The sequence below is a fragment of the Eptesicus fuscus genome, chromosome 10, assembly GCF_027574615.1.
Source record: "Eptesicus fuscus isolate TK198812 chromosome 10, DD_ASM_mEF_20220401, whole genome shotgun sequence".
In the NCBI taxonomy this organism is placed as follows: domain Eukaryota; kingdom Metazoa; phylum Chordata; class Mammalia; order Chiroptera; family Vespertilionidae; genus Eptesicus; species Eptesicus fuscus.
This window is the reverse complement of record NC_072482.1, coordinates 20,178,140-20,204,728: the sequence shown is the minus strand read 5'-3', so window position 1 is coordinate 20,204,728 and position 26,589 is coordinate 20,178,140. Positions and strand designations below refer to the sequence as shown.

The 26,589-nt window shown below is 45.1% G+C and overlaps 1 protein-coding gene across 1 annotated transcript in view; it reads left to right on the top strand.

Moving 5' to 3' along the window:
- The window catches only part of PKHD1 (PKHD1 ciliary IPT domain containing fibrocystin/polyductin), a 418,502-nt gene that overhangs the window by 182,231 nt on the left and 209,682 nt on the right, over positions 1 to 26,589 (top strand). Inside the window, exons 42-45 of the mRNA XM_008157496.3 lie at positions 197 to 327; positions 8,679 to 8,791; positions 14,832 to 14,937; positions 21,060 to 21,194. Of these exons, the coding sequence (XP_008155718.2) occupies positions 197 to 327; positions 8,679 to 8,791; positions 14,832 to 14,937; positions 21,060 to 21,194 (485 nt within the window). The remainder of the gene's footprint in view (positions 1 to 196; positions 328 to 8,678; positions 8,792 to 14,831; positions 14,938 to 21,059; positions 21,195 to 26,589) is intronic.

The following is a 26,589-nucleotide window of genomic DNA, read 5'->3' as shown; positions in this document are numbered from 1 at the left end:
TGCAGGCCAGGCCAAGGGATCCCACCAGTACACAAATCTGTGCACTGGGCCTCTAGTATATATAAATGAGTATATGTACGTATATCTGTATTAAGGGAATTATAATGTGTACTAGTAGAAATATGAGTGTTGGGTTATATAACTTTTAATTATGTTTCTGAGTTGCAATGCTTTAATTTATCTTTTCTTAAATTAGACAGGTCAGAACAAGGAAATATAGTAAGAAACAATGTGATCATCAGTGTTTCTGGTGCTGAGGGACTCTCCAGTCCTGAAATGTTAACACCATCTGGTGTCTATATCCGCAACCCCACCAATGTTATAGAGGTAAGTTGTTTGCAGTTGCGTCATCAGTGGTATGGTGTAAAATGTTTACTTGCTGCATATTGGTATTCAGGAACTATGATTTTGTGTTAAGCAAGTGCTTTAGGATAACTGTAATCATTTCTCAGAGTTCCTATGAATGCTATCAGTTCCTATCAATATCTATATGGATCAAGCAAAGTAGATGCTGATTCTTTTCTGGTTACTTAAATAAATACCAACATATCTTCCTGAGCTATACGCTGAAGTGCCGCTTTTTGTCTCAATTCCAGTATTAATTACCTATTTAATCTTTACTATCTTACTAAACTCATATGGTCATATTATTGCCCTTTAAGAATGTTCAAAACTGAGGGTCAGTGAAGTCAGGAGGTGTAGAAGTCATGTCAGATTCCAGGATGAATGAAGTGTACTCTGATGGACAAGATTTTTTATCCCATTATTTAGTACAACTTATTACTTTTTATTGATAAATTTCTCTGAACATGTTAAGAAATTAAATTTTCTAGTACAGTTTAACCAAGAGTCTATGAATGAAGAATTGTGTCAGAGTAGTGGGAAGGATATTTAGTTTCCCCGTTTCCAATGATTTTATCCCATGGGTATCCCACTCTTCCAGGACACACCTCTGCGCCTCTACTGTATCGTCACAATTATGCCAGGTTTCTGAGGAACTGAGAGATGAATGCCTCTGTCTCTCTCTGACCATCTGTTTTCAATTACTTTAAGCTGAATAACCCCTAAAAAAAGTCATAGTTACCTCCACAACCCTCCTCCAGACTCTTAATTACATTTTTTCCCTAAGCACAGCACTTACACACCATTTTGGGTACCTAATGGGGGCAGCTAATATGCCGGTGAGAAAGGACACAGAACTGCATGGGTTGAAGGAAAGCAAACTTTAGACCCAAAGCAATTAGAGCAGCATTTAACTTGTTGGTGATTACAGGTCCAGTTGCGCAGCTATGCCAGCAAGCTTTGGAGCCTAAAGAACCATATTTCTGCAGACTTTCTTGGGTAGCAGCATCTTTTTTTTTTTTTTTTTTATTTTTTAACTGCATTAAAATATCTAGAGATAAAGACTCTCAGGGTTTCCCAGCTCATCTTGGATTCCAAATCCTATATTGGATGCCAGGGGTTCTGTCCATTTGACTTTGCTTCATTGGGTAGTATGTTGTCTCCTGGGCAGGTGTCTTGACCACTAGTCAACCCCAAGAAGAACAGAACTGGCTGTAGGTCTATAGGTGCAGAGAGCTAGAGGGCCATCTAAGAAGCTGATAGGTCCCCTGAGTGTTTGCATTCTGCCCTGTGAAACAATGCTCAGTCAGCAATAGAAAAACGTAGGCAAAACAAGTTGTTAGTTCTCCATTAAATGACTTTCATTTCCATTCCTTTACTTTCTTTCTCTTATGTCCACTTTACAAAATTTAAAACAGTATAATGCACATATTTTGAGAATGAGTTTTCAGTTTAAGCCGGTAGTGTAGATTGAGTAAGTATAGTCATCAGGTGTGTTCCTGACATTTTCTTCAATGCCTTAAAATTCTGTAGTTCTCTTTTCATTAGCTTATTAGCTTCTAGATCCCAACACAAAGTTTGAAACACAATAGTTCCTCAATACAAATGAATTAAATATAATGAGTGAATGAATGAATGAATATAGGAATAATTACATAATCAAAGAGTGAGGGGGGAAGAAAGAGGAAAGTAAGGAATAGATTCCAAGATCCCGCAATCATTTTGATGTCTGAAAAATAAGACGTTTAATCTGTGGCAACATTTATACCCTGTGGGACTCATCTCTCAGTGTTAAATGCTGCACAGTCCACTTCAATTTCTCAGCTGTGCCACTGGTATTCTGTTATGCTGTCTCTTTTGTATTCTATGGTCTGGAATGAGCTATTACTAAGGATTTAGTTGGTAACTGACATACATGGCAACACCTAAAAATTATGAACTTCTGTTGACCTTTTGGGCCAATGAAGGTTATTGTAGTTATTGAGCAAACAGTAAGTTAGTGTTTACCAAGTGTGCCCTATGTGGAAAATACAGAGAGTACATTAAAATATATTTTAGAAATACACCTTTATTCCAAAGGGATAATAATAGGCTACCATAACAGTACAATGTGGGGTGTGTGTGTGTGTGTGTGTGTGTGTGTGTGTGTGATATGTGGAACAGCAAGAGATGTGGTAAAACAATACTACCTTCTTCCATGGTTGTTCTGATATTCAAGATGCATTCCTTGTTCTGAGGAACTGTTGTATGGGTGGTGAGTTGATGTTTCTCTATGTGAGGGGATTAGAGTCACACTGACCCTTAAGAGAATGAAGTCAAGCCTTATGTGTGCTTAGAGTTATTTTACCCCTCCGCCTGTCTTATTTTTCAGTTTTCTTAAAGTCTGGCAAAATATTTTTTTAAAGCCAGGTATTACTGTCATTAATTAGGGTTTTTCCATTTCAAACTTCCAATTCTGAAATAATTTTATATTCAGAAAATGGTGCAAAAATACAACACAGCATTCCTGCGTGACCGTCACCTAGTTTGCCCCCAATGATAATGTAACCGTGACCATCACCATAGATCAATGGCAAAATCAAGAAATTGACATTGGGACAATACTATAAACTAAACTAAAGCCCTTGTTTAGATTTGAAGAGATGGACCTATTCCTAATGCCTGGGCAACCAACCCTGAAAGCCTGAACTCTCTCCCACATACCTGAGTCTGACTTTGAAATATCTGGCCTGGTGGGCAGGCAGTGAACAAAGTTAATTCTTAAGTCTCTGCAATAGGTTTGTGGTTGGATATTACTCTCAGAATCTAGGAACAAACACATAGCCACAGCACACAGAATTTTCTTTGATCACCTTTACAGTTGATTCCCCTTCAACCCTGTGTGGTGCAAGGGAATTTCAAGTGTGAATATTCCTTTTTAGTTCTCATAGCCACAAGTGGTCTCCCTGCTTCCCTGCCCAGGCTGCAGCTACACCAAGTCCAGGGAGAAGCAAAACCTGAGCTGTGTGCTTTCTTGCTAGTGAGACTCAAGCGTGATATTCCTGAGTCTCCTGGGGACTTGTGATATTCCTCTGTACACTCCTTAGACGGGCCTTTTTTGTGCTTTCCAGAAATGGTTTGGTGATGGTTTCACATGCCTCACCTGTAGCTCTTGGAGCACTCCGTTTCCAGCTGCCTTCCCTTGACAGCTCCAGCATCTGCATCTTCTACTCCTTCTAGGGATTTCTTGTTATCTGCCCAGAGGCTCCAGCTCTGCGGTCAACCTCAGGCTAGAGAGGGCCTGCTTACCTCCAGAGCTCCAAGTACCCATGCTTATGGTGGTGTTGGAAATTTCCTATGACCAGACTCTTGTTTAGGATACCCCACAGGAAAACCCTGAAAACAAACCCTTTGGAAACACCCATTTAATTTGAGGGGAATTTGTTCTGGTTTGTGAATCAATTTTGTAAGGAATTCTGTATTTAAAGGCCCAGTTTCAGTTCTCTCGCTTTCCCCACTCAATAGCTAATGTATATTTAAGAGCTGCCTGAAGGGTTAACTCACTTTTTTTTTCTAGTAACTATAGATACACACCTCAAGGAGCTGTCTTACTTGAGCAGTTAATTTCTCTCTGGAATTTCTCTTGCTTGAATGTCCATAATACAGTGACTTCCGCAAAAAATTGATTTCCACACAAAATTCCCTGCTTGCCTTAAACTCTTCCCCACAAGCCGCCGGCTGCCTGCATAAATATGTGGATTTCCTCATGAATCATTTGTAGCATAGCCAATTGCAATGGAGAGTGAAAAGGGCTGGGAAGCAATGTGATCCGACTGTTCAAGTGCTTCTTTTATAAGAAAACTGCTCTTTATCGGCTAACAGAAGACTGAAGTTGGAATATCCTGCCCATCTATGAATGCACTTGGAAAGCATTATATACAATCACCCAGGTACTGCATAAATACTAATGACACTAGGGCAGATGAAGCAACAAATCTATTCATTTGCTCAACATATGTGCTCTGTGTGCACTTGTCTGGCAAAGGTGATGAATAAGGATGTAGCCCTTGCAAAATATTCTTTAAATGTTTGAATCTTGGGTAAAATATTCTTTAAATGTTTGAATCTTACCTCCTGGGTAAGTCTGAGCCATGAACTAGCATTTCACTGGTAATGAAATCGAGGTGTATGTCCAAGGGAGATAATTACTTCCAGCCTCTGTCTTATTGTTGAAATACTTTCAGAAAAGGTGGTGTTTAAGAAGCCCCTGCTTCCTATTCCTCAATTTTTATGTACTCAGGTCTTTCCCATGGCTCATAGTTATGGCAGAGACACAGCCACTTGGTACTGGCCATGTGGAGGGTGGAGCTTCGTTTGTAATTCCATGAGGAAGTTGCCATTTGTATAATCATAACTGAAAATCAACTGCTACGTTACTTCCTTATGTACCTATGAGGGCTTGGAAGATATATTGGGCACTTGTATTTGCCAACCTAGTGACAGCAAGTCTTCCCGAAGCCAAGAATCATGAGTGTATGTCCTCTTTTCTAGCATGAGGGAAGAATTGAGATAAAAAGAATGCCTAATGCTGGATTTGGTTGTTTGAAAAGATATTAATATCCTATATTTTTGTTGCAATGGAATTGTTTGTGTTTTTTTTTAATTTCTCTTTCTGTGGAGTCTTTATGCTAAGCGAAATAAGTCAATCAGAGAAAGACAAGTATCACATGATCTCACTCATATGTGGAGTCTAATGAACAAAATAGATCCAGAAAAGTAGAAGCATGGAACAGACTGACGAGTGAATGGGGGTGGGGCTGAGGGTGGCAGGAAGAGATTAACCAAAGTACTTATATGCATACTAGTGGCCCGGTGCACAAAATTCATGCCCGGGGCAGGGGTGTTCCTCAGCCCAGCCTACACCCTCTCCAATCTCGGATCCTTCGGACAGCCCTCTCAGAATCTGGGACCGCTGGCTTCTAACTGCTCACCTGCCTGCTTGCCTGATTGCCCCTAACCAATTCTGCCTGCCAACCTGATCGCCCCCAACTGCCCTCCCCTGCTGGCCTGATCACCCCCAAGGCTTTTATTAGTATAGATAGACCCTTCACAGAAAATTTCACTAACCCTGCTTTACAATAAGGGCTTTATGATTGAATTATTGGGGCCAGACTCTAAGATTTCCTTTCTTTGAATAATGGAGGGAATAATTATCTTGTCTTTAAGTTGCCCTGAACATCAAATGAGATAATGACTTAGAAAAGTAAAAAAGCACCATATAAAGACAACTGTCTTTTTCATGTACTGAAAAGACAAAGTGGTAAAATGAAAAACACTATTTTTATTTTCCCCCTTCCTTCCTTTACAGCCTTTATTTAAACTTTGAAATTTATAAAAATTTCACTCCTATTTTCATTTCTTTACATTCAATATTATTTTGTATTAGTTTCAGGTTTTATATTAGTTACAGAATAGTGGTTAGACAATCATATACTTTACATAGTGTTCCCCGATATTTCTAGTACCCACCTGGCATCATACCGTCATTACAACACTATTGACCATATTCCCTATTTAAGTGATAATAGGTTTACAGGTTCCTTCCCATCTTTCTTTTGTGTTGCTCGCCCTTCCTTTTCTTTCTCACTTCTTCCCTCATTTTCTTTATATAGTATTTCAATTGGCCCTCAAAGCTCATTGAAGGCACTGGGACACACTTCATCCATTTTACAGATCAGGAAGCTGAGGCCAATTCCAGTTGGCTGTGGAACTGGACTCAGCGAGCAGGGAGCCCTCACAACTGTGCTCTCTGCCTTTCCTAAGGGACAGCCACGGGGCAAACAGAACATACCTCCCTGTGAGGCTTCTGAGCCTCCTTCTCAAGCACCTCTTCATCGTGAATGCTCCACATTCTTTCCTCTCGCCCACCCCCGCCCCTATTCTTTACTGCCCATCCTTTTGGGGAGCAGGTGGTAAGCTTCACACTCACCGTGCAGGTGAGCTGCTGTGGGGCGGGACGGGCATGGGCTTGCTTTTGGGCCAAGGTGGGAGCAGGAGTCATGGCCTCTCAAGTGCCCAGGCCACAGCGAGGCCTGGGTAGTGATGGGAGCTTTGCTGAACCGCCGCAGTGGGATACCCGGCAGTGCAGTGCCCTTCCACTGAGGTGGCGCTGCCCCTTAACCCCTGCCTCAGGGCTGCGGGTCCGTGCTCCTCTGCTTGAGTGTTCTTCCATGCTGGCATTTCCCACTGTGCCCACTGCAGAACCTCGCTCTCCGCGGGCAAGGCAGATCCCCACCCGCCGGCCCCCTACCCAGGCCTGAGCCCCCTCTGGTGCACCCCACCTCGGTGCTGCTCTGCGCCCCTTGGGCTGCCCGCCTCCTGGCTGGCCGTTTCACCGAAGCTGGAGGGCTCACCCAGAAGCTGCCCCTCAGGCGGAGGCCTGTCTGCACACCTGCAGAGCCCCCCCCCCACCCCCACCCCCACCGCCACCGCCTCTGGCCTCGGCTCCTGGCCAGCCGCTTCCCAGAAGCTTCCTTTACCTTCAGGGCTCTCCTCAGGCCCCCTGGAGGATGGCTCCAGTGGCCCTGCCCCTCCCCAGTGGCTCCCTGCAGCCCCGCCCCACTCGGCTCTCCCTGGCCACCCTCCTGTCAGGACGCTGCAGGGGGGCCCTGCTGTGGGCAGCATGGTCCTGGGGCAGAGGGTGGGGGTGTGGGAAGCAGCTCCAGTAAAGTTTAGTAAACCCCAGATCAGCATTGGGATTCGGCTGTTGGCCGCAGGGGAGTCTGCCTGGGTGGGGTGAAATCGCGCTTAGACCCAGAGTGCCGTCCCACGGCCCCCAGCCCCACCCACCCTGTGAACAGTCATGATGTGATGGCATCCTGGACAAATTTGCATATCCCTCCATTATATATGTAGATATGTATAACCCTTGGACACAGACAATAGTGCAGTGAAGGCCTGGGGTGGTGGGGGGGGTGGGTTGAGGGGATCAATGAGGGAAAAGGGGGACATATGTAATACTTTCAACAATAAAGATACATTTTAAAAAAGAAAAGATATTAATATCCTCCTGGTAAAGATTGCCAAAGCATTCTTATTGTAATTGACCATGATTTTATATTTAGGTTGGTATTTCCATCAAAATTTGGAGATAGGATACTAGAAAGTAGGTGTGAATTATTTTGGGAGTACATACTTCCAGTCTAGACTGTAGACCAGGGTTTCTCAACTGTGTCAGTAGCACCATTTTGGGTCATGTAATTCTTTGTTGTGAGAGGCTGCCCTGGTCACAACTCACTTAACGCCAGTAGCATCCCTCTAACTTTTAGAGACTTCCAAATGCTCCCTGAGGAACAAAATCATCCGATTGACAGCCACCACTCTAGACTATGCCACCTCAAGATAATTGGAGTCTTAGCAGTGGCCCTGGTTCCTTATAGTCACATTAGCATCTTCAATAGTAATCCAACTTCACATTCAGTGGCACCCAAAAGTCACTTTTGCTGAATACAATGTGGTAGATGAAACATGTGTTTAGAATTTTAAATGGCCTCAGGAAATTGGGGAATGTTCAAAATCCAGAAGGGAATGGGTCCCTTGTCCACAAAAGAAGAAAATAGTTCCATAACTGAGTAGAAAATGAGGAGTGAGTGGCTAACTACAAATATCCAGGGTGAGAAAGCCTTGGGACCCACGGTGAATAACAGCTAAAGTTAAGGAAACAGCTCTGTTGATCATGTCAGGAAGTGCCGGCTGCCCCATCAGGTCCTGGCTGCTGCCTGCTGGCCAGGCTTCCAGTCTTCGTGCTGGCCCTTACTCACACTTCCCCAGAGACAGGCAACCTCCAGGGATTGGAGCATTGGGGTATTGGTTCCCCCTCTTGAATGAGGCAGGACTTAAGGACTGGTGTCTTTAAAACAACCTATTTCATTTTTTTCTTCCATATTGACTTTGCTTGGTTCTATGTGCATTGTGTGTGAGCATGTGTGCACCCACATGCATTGGTGTTCCTGGTGGAACATGTATATGCTTGCATACACCAAAGAGCTTGGATTAGATTATGTAAATAAATTTCTCACTGCACGTTTCCAAAGACACTGTAACCTAAGAGTCCAGTTATTGAGGTGGGAAAATTACAGTCTGGTTGTGCTGCCTGGAAGAAGAGGAATGAGAACATTTTTGTTTCCAGGGGGAGTATGGGGAATGGGTGAGCAAAGAGTAGATGAGTCCATAAAATGTCAACATACCTTGGCAGGTAGTGAAAGAAAAATCAGGATGAGCAGGTATATGAGTCTTCATTTCCACTAACTTTGTTGTATGTGTAGTAATTATTATTTAATTATCCTTAATTTCCCTAGGGAAACACAGTGTGTGCTGCTGGTTTTGGCTACTTTTTCCATCTTGTGACCAACCGAACATCACAAGCTCCACTTCTCTCCTTCACTGGGAATGTTGCACATTCTTGTACAAGGTAACTTTATGGAAATTAATCTAAATATTGGGTATAAGGCTTATGGTTTAGCATTGTTTTTTTTTTTTTTTAATTTCTTTATTGATTAAGGTGTCACATATTTGTCCTCATCCCCCCATTCCCATCCCACCCCTCTCCCCACGCATGCCCCAATCCCCTGTTGAACTTAACCGTTGGATAGGCTTATATGCATGCATACAGGTCCTTTGGTTGAACTCTCCCCCTCCCCCTCCCTCCCCCTACCCTCTTCTATCCTCCCTCTGAGCCCGATAGTCCGATCGATGCCTCCTTGCTTCTGGTTCTGTTCTTGTTCCTCAGTCTATGTTGTTCATCATTTCCTCTAGATGAACGAGATCATATGTCACTAGATATATACTAATAAGAACTGAATGTGAGACGAGCAATAATATTTATGCTGACAGGCAAATGAATCAATCTGTAGCGAGCTTCCCCCTGGACCAACAGTTCTTTTGAGACCCAATTTCGATGTCCAGTAGTTCCTTATGTGTACATGTCAGCACTGACCCCTCAGCTCTGGATGGTGGACAAATGGTGGTAACGGAGGTCCGACTCCCTCTGGTTTGGTCTCGGCCGAACCCAGGGGCACGGCGTCACCCGGACTAAGGGGCACGTGGACTCACCCATACCCAAGGGGCGCGTGTTCTCACCCGGGCCTGGGACCCAGCCTCACCCGGATGGATCCAGGGGCGCACGGCCTCACCCGGACCCAGGATCTGGCTTCACCCGTACCCAGGGACGCTTGGCCTCTCCCAGACCCAGGGCCACTTGGGCTCACCCGGGCCTAGGTGCACGAGGCCTCACCCAGATCCAGGGACACATGGTCTCACCCGGACCCAGGGACGCTTAGCCTCTCCCAGACCCAGGGGCACGTGGCCTCACCCGGGCCTAGGTGCACGAGGCCTCATCCGGATCCAGGGACACATGGTCTCACCCGGACCCAGGGACACTTGGCCTCTCCCAGACCCAGGGCCACTTGGGCTCACCCGGGCCTAGGTGCACGAGGCCTCATCCGGATCCAGGGACGCATGGTCTCACCTGGACCCAGGGACGCTTGGCCTCTCCCAGACCCAGGGCCACTTGGGCTCACCCGGGCCTAGGTGCACGAGGCCTCACCCGGATCCTGGGACACCTGGTCTCACCCGGACCCAGGGATGCTTGGCCTCTCCCAGACCCAGGGCCACTTGGGCTCACCCGGGCCTAGGTGCACGAGGCCTCACCCAGATCCAGGGACACATGGTCTCACCCGGACCCAGGGACGCTTAGCCTCTCCCAGACCCAGGGGCACGTGGCCTCACCCGGGCCTAGGTGCACGAGGCCTCATCCAGATCCAGGGACACATGGTCTCACCCGGACCCAGGGACGCTTGGCCTCTCCCAGACCCAGGGCCACTTGGGCTCACCCGGGCCTAGGTGCACGAGGCCTCATCCGGATCCAGGGACGCATGGTCTCACCCGGACCCAGGGACGCTTGGCCTCTCCCAGACCCAGGGCCACTTGGGCTCACCCGGGCCTAGGTGCACGAGGCCTCACCCGGATCCTGGGACACCTGGTCTCACCCGGACCCAGGGACGCTTGGCCTCTCCCAGACCCAGGGCCACTTGGGCTCACCCGGGCCTAGGTGCACGAGGCCTCACCCGGGTCCAGGGACGCATGGTCTCACCCGGACCCAGGGACGCTTGGCCTCTCCCCGACCCAGGGCCACTTGGGCTCACCCGGGCCTAGGTGCACGAGGCCTCACCCGGATCCAGGGACACACGTTCTCACCCAGACCCAGGAACGTTTGGCCACTCCCAGACCCAGGGCCACTTGGGCTCACCCGGGCCTAGGTGCACGAGGCCTCACCCAGATCCAGGGACACATGGTCTCACCCGGACCCAGGGACGCGTGGCCTCTCCCAGACCCAGGGCCACTTGGGCTCACCCGGGCCTAGGTGCACGAGGCCTCATCCGGATCCAGGGACGCATGGTCTCACCCGGACCCAGGGGCGCTTGGCCTCCCCCAGACCCAGGGCCACTTGGGCTCACCCGGGCCTAGGTGCACGAGGCCTCACCCAGATCCAGGGACACATGGTCTCACCCGGACCCAGGGGCGCTTGGCCTCCCCCAGACCCAGGGCCACTTGGGCTCACCCGGGCCTAGGTGCACGAGGCCTCACCCAGATCCAGGGACACATGGTCTCACCCGGACCCAGGGACGCTTAGCCTCTCCCAGACCCAGGGCCACTTGGGCTCACCCGGGCCTAGGTGCACGCGGCCTCACCCGGATCCAGGGACACATGGTCTCGCCTGGACCCAGGGGTGTGTGGGCTCTCTCAGACCCAGGGGCGCTTGGCCTCGCCCGGGCACGGGATCCAGCGTCATCCGGATCCAGGGGCACTTGGCCTCACCCGGACCCGGAGTCCGGCCTCACCTGGACCCAGGGGCATGTGGCCTCACCTAGACCCAGGGACGTGAGGCCTCACTTATACCCAGAGGCATGTGACCACACCCGAGCCCAGAGGCGCGCAACCCCGCCCGCACCCGGGTCTCAGCGGGGCCCCGTCTTCCCGATCCCAATTCCTGCCGGTCAATCCCCCCTCAGCAATTCCCCTGGCCATCCTTCCAGAGCTCCAGTATGGCTGCTTCAGAACTCGTCGGGCGGCGGCTCGGCGAAGCTCCGGTGCACCCGGTGCATGGCGGTGGGCCAGTCTGGCGTCGCTGCGTCGGCCCTTGGGTCTGCATCGGTGGCTGGTCGCCGAGCATGCGCACCTGGCCGCTTCCGGGGCGTTGAGATTCTTGACGGACTCAGAGGTCAGCAAGCGCGGAGTCTCCCACCCCATGTCTCATAGGGGTTCGTCTGTCCGTGCTTGGCTGCCAGTGGAGCCGTCCCCTCAGCCGGAGACCGCCGGGGGATCTGCGCCGAGCACGTTCCAGGCCGCTGTTGTATCGCCTGAGCCTTAGTTCTTTTGTGTCGCCTGAGCCGTAGTTCTTAAATTGTGGTCTTTGGGTCACCAGCATCAGCATCATCCCACATACCCCTCTTTTATTCTAGTTGTAGAGCATCTACTCAGCCAGCCCTATGGTGGTCTTGGATGGTGTCTGCTCTGCTCTCTTGTCGTAGTCTCAAAGTTGTTGTGGTAGGCAACAATCAGGCTTCCGCCCTATGCCTCCATCTTGGTCCTCCTTTGTATAGTTAAGTCTTGATTGTTGTTGGTGTCACTGGGGGGGCTCTCTTTGTCTATAAAGGAAGAGTTGCTGTGTAGGAGACACGTTTATGGGCCGGGTCTTGGTGCAGCAAAGCTTTGGCGCTCACTGAATATTCCCGTTGAATGTGTCCCTTATGCACGTGGTTGAAATCTGGTGTCATCTCCCACAGACCACCAGATGCCCTCGTTTCTGGGTCTCCAATGGGGTGTAGATCAGCTACTGCCTTAGGCACTCAGCAAGGGTTACAGCAAAAACTGTAGTTTCTTCCTCCTGTCTGAGTGGCCCTGGAGCAGTCCGACTAGAACAGCAGATCATCTGGTCCGCTGCCAGAGGGCAGGCCACCCCCATGCATAAGCCGTTGCTTGGGGCGCAGGTGTGCCTGCAAGATTTGCGGGGCAGGTCTTCAAAACGTGCGGGGCGGGTCCCAGGGCGGGGCGGGGTCTCAGGGCGCCCACAGGCCATGGTGCGGCGAGCCAAGATGGCTGTGAGTCTGGTCCTTCTGCCTTCCACGTATCTAAGTCCCCTCGTTCCGCACTCCAGCGCAGCAAACACTGATTGCTGGGCGCACCTCCGCAAGAGTCCCGCCTCTCCCCGCAGGCATCTGGGTCTCCCGGGGTTCGCCAGAAGATGGGTTTCAGGGTGATGGAGAGCCAATCTCCCCTAGGTTTGGAACAAAAGCCCCTCTCCCCCGCCACCAGCCTGACCCACGCACCTCCACACCTCATCCCCTCCGATTTCGCTGGGTGCGAGGCAACAGAACAGCCCCTAACCTCCGCCGCCATCTTTTTCATACTTCCCAATCTGTACCTCTTAATCCCTTCATTTCAGTCAACTCTACTGAAGTCTAGCGCCGCTGGGAGGTGCACGGAAAGGGCGCCCGGGCCTCCATCCAGTGCGCGGTGCGCGCGTCCCACGGGACCAGGCGCGCGGGGGTCGCGCGGCTGGGACGGGCGCTGGGCGGCCGCCGAGCTCCAGGCACCGCCATCGCCGCGTTCCGGACGTTGCCGCCGCGGCGTCCCCCCAATTTATACTTCTTAATCCCTTGAAATCAGTCAACTCTACTGAAGTCTAGCGCCGCAGGGAGGTGCACGGAGAGGGCGCCCGGGCTTCCGTCCGGTGCGCGCGTCCCGCGGATCCAGGCGCGCGAGGGTCGCGCGGCTGGGACGGGCACTGGGCGGCCGCCGAGCTCCAGGCACCGCCATCGCCGCGTTCCGGACGTCGCCGCCGCGGCGTACCCCCAATTTATACTTCTTAATCCCTTGAATTCAGTCAACTCTACTGAAGTCTAGCGCCGCCGGGAGGTGCACGGAGAGGGCGCCCGGGCCTCCGTCCGGTGCGCGGGGGCTGCGCGGCGGGGACGGGTGCTGGGAGGCCGCCGGGCTCCGGGCGCCGCAGCTGCGGCGGCGTCCCCAGCGTCCCGGGCCGGGCGGCCTGCGGGGGCGGCAGAGTTGCGAAAGTGAGTGAGTTTCCCAGGGTTTCGCCCGGAATGGGGTTCAGTGCAATCGGAGCCGGTGCTCAGTGCACTCCGGAGCCTTTATCTCCTTCCTGCCAGTGAACTCCGGCCAGGTCATCAGCCGCCCCCTCCTCTCCGGTTCCATCCTCCTCGCAGGCGCGTGTGCTCGTGTCTCAGCCCGTTTCTCCATACCTCAGGTTTTTACGGCTTCCCCGACTGTCCCCGTGGCCTTCTCCTTCCCCCCAGCTGTGGGTATTTCAGTCCGCCAGCTCTCCTGTGGTTCTGGACGATGTCCGTTCTGACCTCTAGTTGTATTTTTGAAATTGTTGTGCCCGGCTGCAGGTTAGGTGTTTAACCTATGCCGCCATCTTGAGTTCTTCTAGCATTGTTTTTGTACAAAACTCCTGAGAGGGTATAACTTAACATTAATATGAGATTTGATGCTGCAGCTGCAGACCATTTTGGACCATACAAGTTTGGTGGTGAAGGGAGGAAAATGGAAAAGGAAGTCACTTAAGAGGGCAGCAAGACAAAATGCACCTTTTGTGGCCAGAGGAGAATTCAATGGAGAGAGTAATTAAACTTCCAAGAGATAAGAAGCAACTGGTAACACAGAGTCCCTGGGAGGCTCGAGTTCCTGGGCTCAGGAACTGCGTGGGAAGATGAACCTTGTAGAGGAGGCTCTTCACTTGTTACTGGCACACTGTGAGATGAGAAGGAACTGTCCAAAGTCTGTTATGTACAGGGTTATGTCATCCACTAAGGGGAAACAAGGTAGAGTAAGGAATTTGAGAATCGTGGGAAAAATACGAACTTCAGTCAGCCAGCTCCCGATTCAAATCCTGACTTTACTCCTACTGAATTGTTTATCTATTTTTTTATTTTTAGAGTCAGATCCCTTATTTGTAAAATGGAAACACATCTACATTGGAAGTTGGATGTGCCAATTAGAGCTTATGCAATGCACCTAAGAGAACCCCTGGAATACAGTAGGAACCCAGTAGTTGAAAGCTATAAATACTTACGATGATAATAGGATAGGAATACTGCTATAATGGAAAATGAGAAGGAATAAGAACAATTGTTATGCCATGTTGAAGCTGAGGCAAGGACTAGTACACGTGTCATGAAATTATCATTAAGATTATGAAGTTTCTATCTAGCAGCTCTCATCAGTTCTGGGATATGAGCGAAGAAAGTACACAGAACCCTAAAATGGTAAGGCACTTCTGGGAGAAGAACAAAAGTTGGAGAGTATCTACTTTCCTAGCAAGGGGGAGAATTTATTCATTACTTTTACTTTAATATTTTCCAATGAGAAAAAAAGTAGGATGTTTGAAACACAGAAACAGACTAAATTTCACTCTTTGTTTAACTTTCTAGATGTGGGCTCTTTGTCTACCCTAAGTTTCAGCCACCTTGGGACAATGACACTGGCCCCACCCTGTTCCAGAACTTCAGGGTTTGGGGAAGTGCAGGTGGTGTGCAGGTAAGTTTCTTTAGTTCTTTTCTTTTCTTTTTTTAATTTTTATTAAAACTGTTGTTTTCTCATGGTGATTTATTGTACACTAGTAGCCCAGTGCACTGATTCATGCACCCATGGCTGAAGGTGGAATAGTGCGGCCCCTGGAGGAATCGGGTTCCCTCCTCTCTGGTTCCAGGGTGCGTCACCCGAGAACTGCCCCTGCCAAGTCACCTCAGCTCAGCAGCTCCTGCATTGAGTGTCTGCCCCCTGGTGGTCAGTGCACATCATATGTACTGGCCGGTCAGATGTTCACTTAGCCTTTTATGTATATAGATTGCTATATAAAGGGAGATGAGTTGCTGCTGAGGGAAGCATTGTAATATCATCATAGTTTTAAGGAACCAACAGCATTATAGGTGTCTGTGTAATAGTTGTTGAATGAACAAATTACTAGTTACTAAGCCAGGGTTAGTTGACTTCCTTTATGGAGACTTTTAAGCAGCTGTAATAGAGAACATCAGAATTACTATCGAGATTTACCACCAGGAGGGATAATAAAAGTCATCCATTTCTCCCTTATCATGCCTATTTAGATATAAAAAAAATTAAAACTCAGAAAGCAAATGAATTTGCTAATGTTCACATAGTTAGTGGCACAATCAGGTATAGAATCCAGACTCCAAATGTTGTGCATTTGCTACCCTAATATCTTGGCTAATACATATTTCAATCATAAGAAGAAGATCCTAGGACTGCTGAGAACTGTTAGATAAAAACTTTATAATCTATTTATCATTGGAACACAAAAATTCCAGTTCAAAGTGCTTTGTTTACTTTTATCAATGAGTCAAATTTTCTTCTATTTTGTTCAAAAGGGAGACAAGTTCACATTCAGTCATTTACCTTTCATTATCACAGTGATTTCTTACAGGTAAGCTTTGCTTGTACACTGTTATCAGCAACATATTAAATTTTCCAGGGTCACTATTGGGTACAACACAGAGAACATTACATACACTTGGTCTCTGCCACTTAGAAATCTGGAGCCTAACATACATACATAGATGAAGAAATATGTTTACAGGGCACTCAGGAAACAGAATAAAAATGTAAAATTAAGTCACAATAAATACATTAGATATTTACTTTATATATCCAACAAGAGAAAGATAATTTTGGATGGGGAAAGCCCCAAAACATATAACTAGGGTAGTTAACCCAGGTATTTCCAATTACATTTAGTATTCTCATTTAATTTTATAATGTCCCTTGTTTTCCATAAGCACTATAAATGTAGGGGTGAGAATCTAGTAGAAACATTTGTTAAGTGCCCTCTTATGCAGAGAAGCAATCATGCCTTGCAGAAGCTTAAATTCTATCTCTGTGCTCTTTAATAACCTTATTCTAGAGGAAATAACCCAATGAAACAAAAATATTAAAGGGAAATCACTAAAATCAGTTTTCTCAAGTTCTGTAACCAGAGTGCTGAATTCATGAAAAAATGTCTATCCTTAAAGATTAAACTCTTGTGCACTGAAAGTTCAAATAATGAGAATGGTTTTGGAACTTCACTTTTATGAGTAAAGGAAAGTAATTAACAGGATAGCAGGAAATTTTTGAAAGTAACTTCCCCTAAGACAATCTGAAAAAAATAAGGTGGATTTACACTTCCTTATTTCAAAACATACTATAAAGCAATAGTACATTTAGATAGTGTGGTATTGACACAAAGATAGAAATATAGTTCAATAATATAGAATTGAGTACGGAAATACACCATACTATGGTCAACTGATTTTTGACAAGGATGCTAAGACCAATCAATGGAGGAAATAATAATCTTTTCATCAAATGGTGCTGGAACAAATAGAGAGACACATGCAACTGGATCCTTTACAAAAAATCAACTCAAAATGCTCCAAAAACCTAAACGTTAGAGCAAAAAAATTATAAAACTGTTAGAAGAAAACAAAGGAGTAAACCTTTATGATTTTGGAATATCCAATAGATCATTGGATATGATACCAAAAGAACAAGGAACAAAAGAAAAATAGGTAAGTTTAACTTTATCAAAATTAAAAATGTATGTTTCAAAGGGTCTCTTCAAGAGGTGAAAATACAGCCGATGGAATGGGAAATAATATCTGCAAGTCATATATGAAAAGGGCTTATATCTAGAATAAATAGAGAACCCTTACGATAAAAATATAAATAACCTAATTAAAAAATGAGAAAAAGATCTGAATAGACATTTCTCCAACGATTCACAAATGACCAATATGCATATGAAAATATGTTCAACATAATTAATTATTAGAGATGCAAAACCACAGTGAGATATGACCACTTCATACCCTTATGGCTAGACTATAAGAGGTAAGTGTTGGCAAAGATTTTGCAAAATTGGAACTGTGAGAAATGCTCACCTGTCCAAATTCATATAATGGACTCAGAGACAGAAGTATGGCGAAAATGAGACTTCTAAGACGTTCTCAAGAGCAGGTGTCTATCCAGTTGTGCAGGCACACCTGGGGCAGTGAACACAGCCAATTTATTCAGTCCCTCGTCTGGTTACGCATTGGCTGAGTACTATGGGGTCACCTGTTTCCTCATATGTCACCTAAGTTTTACTGTCTCCCATTGGGCCATTAAAAAAAAAATTGGGCTGAGGCCCTTTCTACAGTAGGTCCTCGGGTAACGTCAGAGATCCGTTCCTACGGCACTACATAACGCGATTTTCGCTGTAAGTCGGAACCCACCTACATAAGCACCTACGTCACTCACATGGAGCACATACACAGCAGTAATGAAGTGAAACAGTAAAAAAAATTTAAAAGAAAGATAACAATTCCTGACCTTTGCTTGTGGTAAATAAATAATAAAAAACATAAAGCACATAGGTACATACGTTGAAATGATGGAACTTTTGAAATTCAGCAACCATTTCCATCAAAAGCTGGCCATGCTAGAGATGGATCACAGAGGCCCATTTCCTACAGAACCTTCATACACTGCTGGTGAGAATTTAAAATGGTCTAGATGCTTTAGAAAACAGTCTGGCAGTTTTGCAAGTGATTACCAAAGATACCATATGATCCATTAATTTTACTCCTAGGTATATATCAAAGAAAAATAAAAACATATACCTTCACAGAAACATATACACAGATGTTTATAGCAGCATTATTCATAATAGCCAAAAGGTGGACAAATGGATAAATACAGTGTGGTACCTTAAGACAGTGGAACAATATTCAGCCATAAAATGAATGAAGTACTATGCTGCAACATGGATGAACCTTAAAAAAATTATGTAAATAAAAGAAGCCAGTCACAAAACCCACATACTATATGATTCCACTCATATGAAAGACCATTAGAGAGAAATCTATAGAGTCAGAAAGAAGATTAATGGTTGCTTAGGCTAAAGGATATGGTGTTTCTTACTGAAGTGAAAATGTTCTGAAATTGACTCTGGTGATATTTGCACATATCTGTGAATGTACTAAAACCTTTCAATTGTAAACTTTTAATAGGTGAATTGTATGGTGTGTATCCTATATAATAAAAGCCTAGGTGGTGTCACACCCTCAAACGACGCCATCGCGTGACATCATCACAAGATGGCTGCCACAAGATGGACACCCTCACATCATCACAAGATGGCTGCCACAAGATGGCCTGCAGGGGAGGGCAGTTGTGGGTGATCGGGCTGGCAGGAGAGGGCAGGGGAGGGCGGTCAGGCTGGCAGAGTAGCAGTTAGCCATCAATCAGGCCAGCAGGCAAGTGGTTAGGGGACGATCAGGCTGGCAAACAGAAGGGGTTAGGGGCAGTCGGGCAGGCAGGCAGGTGAGAAGTTAGGAGCCAGTAGTCCCGGATTGTGAGAGGGATGTCTGACTGCCGGTTTAGGCCTGATCCTGGCAGTCGAACATCCTCCAAGAAGTCCCAGATTAGAGAGGGTACAGGCCGGGCTGAGGGGCACCCCCCTCCTGTGCACGAATTTCATGAACTGGGCCTCTAGTATATTAATAATGCTGTTAAAAAAGAAAAAAACAACTAACCTCTTCTGTACATAGCCATGTAAACTCAAATGTTCCCTCTTCCTATCTGTGTGACCTTAGGCCAATTCCCTGTTTCTTTCTCATTCATAAAATGGAAATAGTTATAGAACCTAAATGATAAGTTTGTTTTGTGAGTTAGATAAGTGCCTGCATATAAAGTGCCTAGAATAGTGTCCCAGTCTTGCTGGGTATATAATAATAGCTGTTGTTAATAAACATTGTTGGGTGGTGATAGACCGATGTTGATAATAATGATGACTCTGGAAATGGTTACATTTAGAAGTGCCTTCTGCATCATAAGAAGCACATTGTTTTAAATTTTCTTAAACTTTCATTATTAGATAGTTTTCATTATTGTCAGACTATATTCTGGTCATTAGACATAAGTGTCTTATATATAGATACTTAAACAGAATATTCCAGCAGGTAAAATTTCTACTGTGAGTAAATATAAATTTATATCTATTTGATGATCTTGATAGCTAATATTTTTGTATATTTTCTCAGTTAATCATATTAACCTTTGGGGGAAACATTATTATTATCCTCCTTTTGTAGATAAGAAAACTCTCTGGGTTAGGGGTAAAATATGTGCTCATGTCACACAGCTAAGAATTGCTGGATCCCAACTTAGGCAATCTGACCCTTCTGTATGTATGTTAATAAAAATTGAGAAAAATACCCTCTCCTCATCATGTATCATAAATGCAGAGTGATTCTTTTAGAGGAGGGAGAGCTAGATAAGAACACATTATGAAAGCTGTATTTATACTATAAATAGGGACTTTTTTGCTATTGGGTGTTGATTTTCTTTAGTAATTACCAGGTTCTCTAGTTAATGCCAGGTGTTAGTTGCTTTTAAATATGAGTTATTTGCTAGAACTTGAGATACCTGTAATTGAGTAATAATTGTGACAAGATCATACCTATTTTACTTATGTAAACCTTTGTATCTTCAAAAATCTATTATTTTATAAAAATTATTGGTGCATTCAAAATGGGAAATGCAAGCTATTTAATTCTTCAAAATTCAAGCATAAAGACTAATTGACAGTTAGAAGCACAATACTATGATAAATCAAGGCTACCTTGCTCTTTTTTTAAAAATATATTTTATTGATTTTTTACAGAGAGGAAGGGAGAGGGATAGAGAGCTAGAAACATCGATGAGAGAGAAACATCGACCAGCTGCCTCCTGCACACCCCCCACCGGGGGATGTGCCAGCAAACAATGTACATGCCCTTGACCGGAATCGAACCTGGGACCCTTCAGTCTGCAGACCGACGCTCTATCCACTGAGCAAAACTGATTTCGGCAAGGCTACCTTGCTCTTAATTAATAGGAAACTTCCACTTTAAGATATGAAAGCAACCATAACCCTATTTAATGAATAAGGAATTACTCTGTTAGGTTAATTGCTAGTTCTGATCTCCACCCTGGTTTAAAGATGGTTGAATGAGGCCTAAAGAGAAGTTAGATGTCTTTTCCAAGATCACCTAGTTAGTTAATATAAGTCCTAGGTGAAAATGAAGGATTCTGTATTATAAGTTACTGGGATTTTTTCAACTTTATTAATCTAATTTTGTTAATATTTGATCCCAGTTTGGGCCTGCTAACATAACCTGTCATAAATATATGTTCACATAATGTATTTCGAGTCTGTAGTCATGTTCAATTACTTATTTCACATTTATAATTTTCTGACAATATTAGTTAATATATACTACATTGAAGAAAATGTTAAATACTGGGGTTCTTGGATGCTATGTTTTTCTCCACTAATTTTGTGTAATTTGGAAATGGCAAGTTTATTTTAGAAATGTGAAGAATTCACATTGACCTTTTTAATGTATCAGTTATTATGAGGAGAAATGAAAAGTATAGAGGGGGTGTTACTAAAGAGGACTAGTTAGTGCTGACCTCACGGCAACTTTGGGATGTCTGTGCAGATATTGATGGGCAAAAGCATGCTTATTTATACTTAATTAATAATTAAGAAGTTACCGGAAATCTGCCAGCAAAGCCAAGCCTGAGACCTTTGCCATAACATATGCTGATTTTTTGTTTTGTTTTGTTTTTAACAGATTTTTAGAAGTAGCAATCTTCACCTAAGAAACTTCCAAGTTTATTCATGCAGAGATTTTGGAATTGATATCTTGGAAAGTGATGCAAATACTTTAGTTACTGACAGCTTATTCCTTGGTCATTTTGCCCACAAGGTAAGTACCTAAGTGTGGTTGTTTTAGGCTGTCCATCAAAACAGCATCCTATGTGATGGGCTCCCTGGTAACCCAGGATATGTAATTTTAATAGCATTCTTCAGTGAGTCTTATTATTTAACTGGTAAAAGTTAGAGGAGCTTTTTATTTGTAACTGGTAGTATTTATAATAAAATTCAAATATATACAAGGATTCAATGTTATAAGTTAATATAAATCATAAAAATCATGAGTAGCTTGCAGAATTTTTATTTGGTTGCAATGTAGCATTATTACCCATACCAATTAAATAATACATCTAATAATTTTAAGTTAGTTTATTCTAACCTCACAATACTTATAGAATAGCATGATTTCATATTGTCTCTCTGCATTGTGGTTTGCCAAGTTTCTACAGCAACATTTTGTTCATAGGGTCCTTACTACTCTATTTAGGGTGCCCCCCCCAAAAAAAATAGGTAATATAAATTTACATTGTTTACTATAGTGTACTACCTCTTATATGACTCCCTAATACTTCCTTAAGTGTAGTGTTAAAGAACAAATTCAACCAAGTAAATTTGAATATCTAATTGGCTTTATTAAGTGATTCATGAACAGGGAAGTATCCTACCTAAAGAAAGCTCTGAGTAGTTGTACAAAACACAAGGCTTTTAGAGGCAAAAGGGTGTGGCAGGGGAGTCCCCCACCCCTTTATTTTATTTTCCCCACATCTCCATTTATCCACTCTATACCTGTCCATGAGTTCTCCCTCCCTCCACCTCCCCCTCCTCTCTTTTTCATTTGCTCAATCAACCCCGCCTCACTCCCAACACATACAGGGGAGTTCTTAGCAAAGGAAAAGAAAGGATTATTTTTAAACCAGGTCATCTTTGGGGGAGGGAAGGGCAGTGGTTTTACCAAGCAGATTTTGCCTCACCAGTGATGCTCAGGAAACTTCAGACTGATTGGTTTAACATTCCATTCCTGAGAGAGGCTGAAACTGCAGTTAGGTTAATTATTAGCTTTGGTTTGGTGACTTTGGCTAAGCAAAAGTGTTTTGGCCTGTTGTCTCTCTCCTATTTTTTTAAACTGTGGGTTTCTACATGATAAACATAAGACTGTAGACCACATCTGTGGCACTGCAAGGCCAGGATACCATGCTGTAGGTGAGGCAAAGAGTTCCTCCAAGAAGGGAAGTACCTCTTCTCCTCCAGGGAAGTCCATGATTGCCTTTGGTCTTAGTAAGGCTTCAGACCTATAATGGGTCCCTCAGTTCCTGTTTTGAAAGAGGTACATGCATAAGAATTGCCATAATAATCACAGATGGAAGGGAACTAAGGTACTTCTGAGAACCATGGAAAGAGCATTCTCTTTGGTTTGTTCCTGAATTCTTTGGCCAGTTGAAATTTAAATGATAATTATTGAGTTTTGTACTTCCCTTGGAAATTATTTCATAGCTCTAGATATAAATATTAAGATTAAAAAATTATTTTGTTTCTAACCTACATTTTTCTATGTTTAATTCTCAAACTTACTTAATTAAATCTCTTTTGAACCATCCTTTCCATGAGGGAAATATCTGCAATTTTTTCTTTTCTCTGAAAGAATTACCTTGAGAAAGGATTTTTTTAGACTGCATAGTTTCCAAGAGAAGATGGGACTCAGATTTAGATTCTGATATACCGTAGTTCAAAGGCTCTTAAATGTTTCCAAAATAACCTTTGAGGAGATGCTAAAAACCAAATGTCCATCAAGCTGAGCAAGTGTCCTGGTAAATTAATGTCACAACATCTTAATTGATGCTAAGTAGACATCATAATCAATGGGTGAGTGACATAAGATATAAATTTTGACAAAAGGATGGTTATCATGAGATAATAAAAATAATCATATCCCTGAGATGGGATTCACTGGGACTGCAATACAGCCAAGGGCCTCTTAGTCTCCTAACAAGTAAGTGCAGGACAAAAGTCCCTGGGTGGGAAGTGTCAAACACTTGCTTCTTGGGGAGATCTAGATCTTGGTTAGGCGTCCAAATATTAAAACGATGTCATTTTAGAGCTAAATATTACCTAAGTGTTAATCTAGTTAGAACTCTTGAATTTACAGGTAAAGAAATGGAGGCTTTAGGAAATCAAGTGAAAGCCCAAGATCCATGCCTAGTAGTGGGGAGGTGAGACCACCTGGTCATTCTCCCACTCCTTTTCAAATACTTTCTCAGTTACACATGGAAAATAGCTTTGACAGTGAGCACGTATTAGTACCTATTTCAATATTTCCTGATGTGTTTTCCATGGAAGGCTAGCCCCAAGAAAGGGTCTAAGAAAAGGAAATTCTTAGGTTAATAATGTTTAGGGTATACTGTTTATCACACCTCTCATCCTCTGAATTTCATGTTATATTTTAGCACATTAAAGGCTCTGCAGAGTCCTAGGGTGAAAAACAAATAAGAACCATATCTCTGAATCTTTATTTAACACAATAATGTTTAGATTTATTTGGGAAGCTTTTATTGACATAAGAAACCATGTCAGTTGTTTTTTTTAAAAAAAAGAGAGACCTGACCTCTGTGATTGTGGAACTGATATTAGCTTCCATCATCTGTGCCTGCCATTTATTTAGATAATAAGATTTTCCTAGAATTTGGCCTATTATTCTTAGACCTTCCACCCACATATAATTGTTGGCACACAATTATCAGTGAATTGTATTCTAAAACAAACACTAGTTTCTAGAAGGCCTTGTTATTATTGGAAAGAATTATTATTATTTTTTTGCCTCTAACTAGCGTATCTTAATATATAAAAAGCCAGGGGCCTTCACGACCGAAACAACCAGATGGATGACTGAGCAGTAGGCTGCATGGGGTGACCAGGCCGGCAGGGGTGTTAGTGAAGGACAACCAAATGACTGAACAGCAGGCTGTGTGGGGTGACCAGGCTGGCAGGGGGGTTTAGTGAGGGATGACCAAACGACTGAACAGCAGGCTGCGTGGGGTGACCAGGCTCGTATGGGGGGACAGTTGGGGGTGACCAGGCCGACAGAGGGGGCAGTTGGGGTGACCAGGCTGGCTGGGGGTGGGGGCAGTGAGGGATGATCAGGCCGGCAGAGGGAGGCAGTTGGGGGTGACCAGGCAGGCAGGGGGGGGGGGCAGTTAGGGATGAACAGGCCAGCAGAGGGGGGCAGTTGGGGATGACCAGGCCAACAGGCAGAGGCAGTTAGGGGTTATCAGGCTGACGGGGGTGGGGAGGGCAGTAGTTAGGGGCAATCAGGCAGGTAGGCAGGTGAGCAGTTAGGAGCCAGCGGTCCTGGATTGTGAGAGGGATGTCCAGGATCGGGCCTAAACTGGCAGTCAGACAACCCCGAGGGGTCCCGGATTAGAGAGGGTGCAGGCTGGGCTGAGGCACCCCCCCCCCATGCACAAATTTCATGCACTGGGCCTCTAGTCTATAATAATAAAAGTGTAATATGCTAATTAGACCTGATGTCTTTCCGGATGAAGCTGGGGCTGTGAGGGAAGCCTGGGTCCCAAGTGCCTGCCAGCAGCCAGAGGGAAGCCTGGCTCCTGGGTACCAGAGGGAAGCTGGTGCCGGCAGCCAGGGTAAGGAAGGCCTACTCTTGCATGAATTTCGTGCATCAGGCCTCTAGTTAGTGTATATGTTGGTACTCTCACACCCAACATTACCTTTATATTGAGATGAGTAGAATAATTTCCAGTGAGGGTAGCTTTAATATACAAGACAAAGTGATGCACTCTATCATCACTATACTGTCCACCCTAGTTTGGTTGTGCAGTTTGTTTAAACCCGTTGTCCAACTAGCACCCCCTTTCAATCTCAAAAATGTCCTGCTTTGGATATATATTCTGTTCACCTTATTCAGACAGATGCTAATGGGCTTAGTTAATTTTTCCTCCTATTTCTCTAGGGGTTCCTTCCCACTTTCACTGGTGGATTTGTCTTCCTCAATTTAGACCTTTCATTTTTTATTTTTCTCTAAAGTCTGTTCTAGGGGCCCTTCTCTTCTCAATAAACTTGCTCTCCTTGGGAGAAATCTCATTTTCTCTAGTGATTTCAATTACCATCCACACACTGATGTCTTCCATACATTTGCATTTATTTCTACTATCTCATTTTGTGCTTTCAGTTTGCAATGTTTTCTTTGTCTCTACTTTTTAAACTTGATTTGTCTTGCATTGAGTAGTATCATTCATATATATATATATATATATATATATATATATATATATATATATATATATATATACTAGGGCCCGGTGCATGAAATTCATGCAGGAAAGGGTGGTGTCCCTCAGCCTGGCCTGCACCCTCTCCAATCTGGGACCCCTCGGGGGATGCCCGATTGGGATTAGGCCTAAACCGGCAGTTGGACATCCCTTTCGCAATCCAGGACCACTGGCTCCTAACCACTCACCTGCCTGCCTGATTGCCCCTAACCACTCTGCCTACCGACCTGCTCACCCCCAACTGGCCCCCCACTGCCGACCTGCTCCACCCCAACTGCCCCCCCACCGGCCTGATCACCCCCAACTGCCCTCCCCTCCTGGCCTGATCGCCCCTAACCACCTCTGCCTCAGTCCCACCACCATGGCTTTGTACAGAAGGACATCCGGAAGGTCTCCCAGTCTAATTAGCATATTACCCTTTTATTAGTATACTACAGGCCCGGTGCACGAAATTTGTGCAAGGGAGGGGGGTTGTCCCCTCAGTTCAGCCTGCACCCTCTCCAATCCGGGACCCCTTGGGGGGTGTCTGATTGCCAATTTAGGCCCAATCCTGGGGATCGGGCCTAAACTGGCAGTTGGACATCCCTCTCACAATCCAGGACCACTGGCTCCTAACTGTTCACCTGCCTGCCTGCCTGATCGCCCCAACCTGCCCCCCCTCCTGGCCTGGTCGCCCTCAACTGCCCCCCCCCCCCCGTCAGACTGTTCACCCCTAACTGCCTCCCTCACTGGCCTGGTTGCCTCTTAGTGCCCCCCCCCCCGCCGGCCTGGTCACCCCATGCTGCCTGCTGCTCAGTTGTTTGGCCGTCCCTCACTAATCCCCCTGCTGGCCTGGTCGCCCCATGCAGCCTGTTTGGTTGTTCCAGTTGCGATGGTTGCTTAGGCTTATATATATATATTTATATATATATAGATACACACTAATATCTATACCTATATATATTAATTTTAAAGTTTTTAATTTTGTATAATTATGTTCATCATTGGATTTAAATTTTTAACATGCCTGCTTGTTTTAAAATCTAAATTACATCAGCACTGTTAAACTTTACCTGAGCAATGCAAGGACTTCAAACACTTTTCTTTCTTCACCTTCACATCTTGTGTATTACTCTTCTGTAGTATTTTGTTCCACTGTTTAAAATAAAAGTTTTATAGAAATATAAT